Source organism: Octodon degus, unplaced genomic scaffold (genome assembly GCF_000260255.1).
Source record: "Octodon degus isolate 3935 unplaced genomic scaffold, OctDeg1.0 scaffold00045, whole genome shotgun sequence".
In the NCBI taxonomy this organism is placed as follows: domain Eukaryota; kingdom Metazoa; phylum Chordata; class Mammalia; order Rodentia; family Octodontidae; genus Octodon; species Octodon degus.
This window is the reverse complement of record NW_004524621.1, coordinates 2476385-2479936: the sequence shown is the minus strand read 5'-3', so window position 1 is coordinate 2479936 and position 3552 is coordinate 2476385. Positions and strand designations below refer to the sequence as shown.

Genomic DNA, 3552 nt, shown 5'->3' with positions numbered 1-3552 from the left:
AATATATAAATAAAATATAAATGCCTAGGCTATCCGTATATTCTGAGATAGGTTTGTCTCTAGAAGCTGAATGGTTTGGAGAATTCCTGATGACACAGCTGTGTGACATTTTAAAGAAAGCAATGAAACAAGTCTGGGGCCAGACTGGTGAGATTTAGGTGCTGCTGCCTGGTTCGTGCCTTCACTTTCAGGCATTTTGACCTCACAACAGACTGCAACCAGCTGGACTTCAAACTAGAACCCTTCAGAGAGACACGATGCACTGTGCAGTGCTTGGCTTAAAAAACAAAACAAAACAAACAAAAAAAAAAAAAAAAAAAAAAAACCTGAAGCTGGCCAAATAGCTCAGGGGATTAAAGTGCCTGCAGGCAGGCTCAAGAGCCTGGGATTCGATCCAGGGCTGGCTGTGCCAGCCCTGCCCCTGGGGCTGCGCAGAGATGACAACTGAAACTGGGCGTGGTGGAGCGCTCCTCCAATCCCAGCACTTGGGAGGCTGTAAACAGGAGAATCACTACGAGTCCGATCTAGTAGTGAGACCCTGAACACCCTGTAGACGCTTCCCTAAAATACAAAAAACAAACAAACTGGCCTATCACAAATTCTCCCTCCGCTCTGCCATTTCACATTCCGTTAAAGCGGCACAGTCTTACGCATCTTATCTCGTGCCCTAGGTTCTATTGCAACCTAACCTGTTGCTGGCGGGAGCACACCTCTCAAGACCTCTCCTGCGGGGGTAGCTCATCAACCTGCCAGTCTTTCTTTTTGTTTTTTCAAACATGGGTCCCATCCACTGCTTAGAAATGGAATCATCACAGAAGGACAAGTGGGCTCCCAGCAGCCTTCTACGTCCATAGCACGAATGAAATCAGCGGTCCTGGGGGGCGGAGGGGGGCGGGGGCGGGGCTAGACTCGCTTTGTAATTTAAATGAAGGATAAACTGTTCGCGGTCCACCAGCTCTGAGATGGCCTTCGGTGTATTAAGCTGTATTAAGCGAGCTGGTTAACTGTAAGCAGGGTAAGAAGGGGGTTGGTGCTGGGAACTGGGAACACAGCCAGTTGTTAAGTAATATGCAGATCCCCAGGAGCTCAGAGTCCTGGCTGAAGACCCACTGTGTGCCTGATGCTTATAGCTCCTCCTCCACTGCATGAGTGCAACAGAGGCCACGGGCCCACAGCCCTACGGGGACAGGAGCCCGGTGCACGCAGTGCAGCCCAACAGCAAGAGGCTTTGAGCTGGCTGCCCAACTGACCCCAGTGCCCAGCGTGTGATAGGCACTCCTGCTACCTGTGGGCTGCAGGGCTACAGTGAGGAGCCTAGGAGTCCTCGCCCTCTTCTCCTGGATCCTCTTCCCCGGCTTCGGCCTCCTCATCCCCGGCCTCCTCTTCTGCAGCCTCCTCTGGGACGTCCTCTGTCTGTTTCAACAAAAGTCACTTGGTTATGGAGACAGATGTGTCAGGGTCACAGATACAAGAAGACACAATGGGACAACAGGGGATCTACCAGGAGATGGGGAGAGCTCCTGATAACACACACCACACACTTCGCACCACACACTGCATGCCACACAGACATGCTACACATCACACACTACACACAACACAGAGATACTACATACCACACAGAGACACACCACACATCACACACATGCCACACACAGACATGCTACATCTCACACACACACACCATACACACCACCCAGAGACACACACATGACACCCACTGCACAGACATCTACACATCCCACATACTACACACCACACACATCACACACAGACATGCCACACACAGACATGCTACATCTCACACACACACACCATACACACCACCCAGAGACACACACATGACACCCACTGCACAGACATCTACACATCCCACATACTACACACCACACACATCACACACAGACATGCCACACACAGACATGCTAACCACCACACACAGCATATACACAGCACACACACCAAACATGCCACAAACATACACTACACATACAACATTTTATATTACATGTTACAGAGAATAAATTTTATTCTTATGTTACCATTAACAGCTTTTTTTTTCTAATTCAGAAGAAAGTTTTTATTTTTAAACTACCACATTAATGACACGAGATTTTAATAAAGACCCCCCCCATTAACAGCTTTTTAACACTGCTTTATCATTTTTCTTTTGATATTTTAATTGTCCTTCACTTTGGGGGTGAGAGGTACTGAGAATTGCTCACCAGGCATACCCTGCACCACTGAGCTAAATCTCTGGCCCAATTTTTTTTTTTCAATATCTCAGTATTCTTAATTTTTAATACTTTTTCCTTACTTTATATAATTCAGCTCCTATCTTTGTGAAACTTGATTCTCTTACATCTTAGGTGACCTTCTACCTTCATTCATTGTAAGACACTTCTTTCTTAAAATTTTTATTTTGGTGAATCTGTTGCTTTTACACTCCAAATTTAGATTCTCCTTTTGTAATTTTTTTCCTTAACTTTGTGTATCTTTTCTTATGGGCAAAGAAGGCACAGTGAAGGACAGGGGTCCCCACTCCAAGGAGCTGGGACTGTCTCTCCGAGGGCCCCGCCCCCACCCTGCAGTCCTAGCTTCCCTGGTGCCCTCCAGCAGCTGACAGCCAGGGCCAAGCCCAGGACTCCTTGTGGCAGGCTGAGGACAGCAGTACTGTGGGTTGTGAGGCCTGTGCCCTAAAAGGTCGTGTGAGAGCCATGCTGGGAGGGGCCTCTGAGAAGTGAGTCTGACGGAGGTCCTTAGATCATGAGGGGCCTGTGGGACCTGCTAGTCCCTGGCCTCCCATTTGGCAATGGGAGTTTTTTCTCCTTCATGTTCTCCCACCACCACGAGGTGATGCAGCCCATGGGCACCCTCACCAGGCCCCGTCCTGCTGTTTGGCCTTTCAGTTTCCCTAAGTGTGAGCTGCAGGAACCTAAAAGCTGTTTCTATTAAGCCAACAGGGCTGAGGAGATGGTTCAGTAGAATAAGCACTTCCCTGGCAAGCACAAGGGCCTGAGTTCAAAAAAAAAAATCTTTTAAGATGACAAAGCACGGTTGCCAAAGGTCCCAGCCCATACCTCGTCTGCTGCTCTCTCTCCCTCCTCTTCCTTAGGTTCCAAATCAGAAGGAAAGAAAAAAACGTAAATTCAAGTCAGTTTTAAGTTGGATCTGAAAATAAGCAAGCTATAATAAAATAGAAGCTCTTTGAACTGAAAAAGCCATTCATTAAACCATAAAATATGTAAAAAGCCTAGCTAAGATAACTAGGTGATCTGTACAGTTTTCATGCATTATATTTCAAGCTCTTGGAATATTATGAATGTAAAGATATGGTTGCTATCATTCATACACCTAAGAAAGTGTAGTTAACTAGTAATACTGCTTAGTAACATATGTAGCTCCGTCTCACTCTCAGAGCAAGTCAGGGGTTCGCCAACCCTTCCCATGTGGCCATGCAGTTTCCTGGGCTGGTATGCTCCAGGGGCTTCATTAAAAAGAAGAAAGAAGAAAGAAGAAAGAAGAAAGAAGAAGGAGGAGGAGGAGGAGGAG

At 47.1% G+C, this 3552-nt stretch overlaps 1 protein-coding gene across 1 annotated transcript in view; it reads right to left on the bottom strand.

The window, feature by feature from the left end:
• The window catches only part of LOC101592417 (SH3 domain-binding glutamic acid-rich protein), a 58174-nt gene that overhangs the window by 2059 nt on the left and 52563 nt on the right, over positions 1–3552 (bottom strand). Inside the window, exons 6-7 of the mRNA XM_004631935.2 lie at positions 3081–3110; positions 1286–1413 (exon numbers count right to left, since the gene is read on the bottom strand). Coding sequence (XP_004631992.1) covers positions 1315–1413; positions 3081–3110 — 129 coding nt within the window. The 3' untranslated portion in view covers positions 1286–1314. The remainder of the gene's footprint in view (positions 1–1285; positions 1414–3080; positions 3111–3552) is intronic.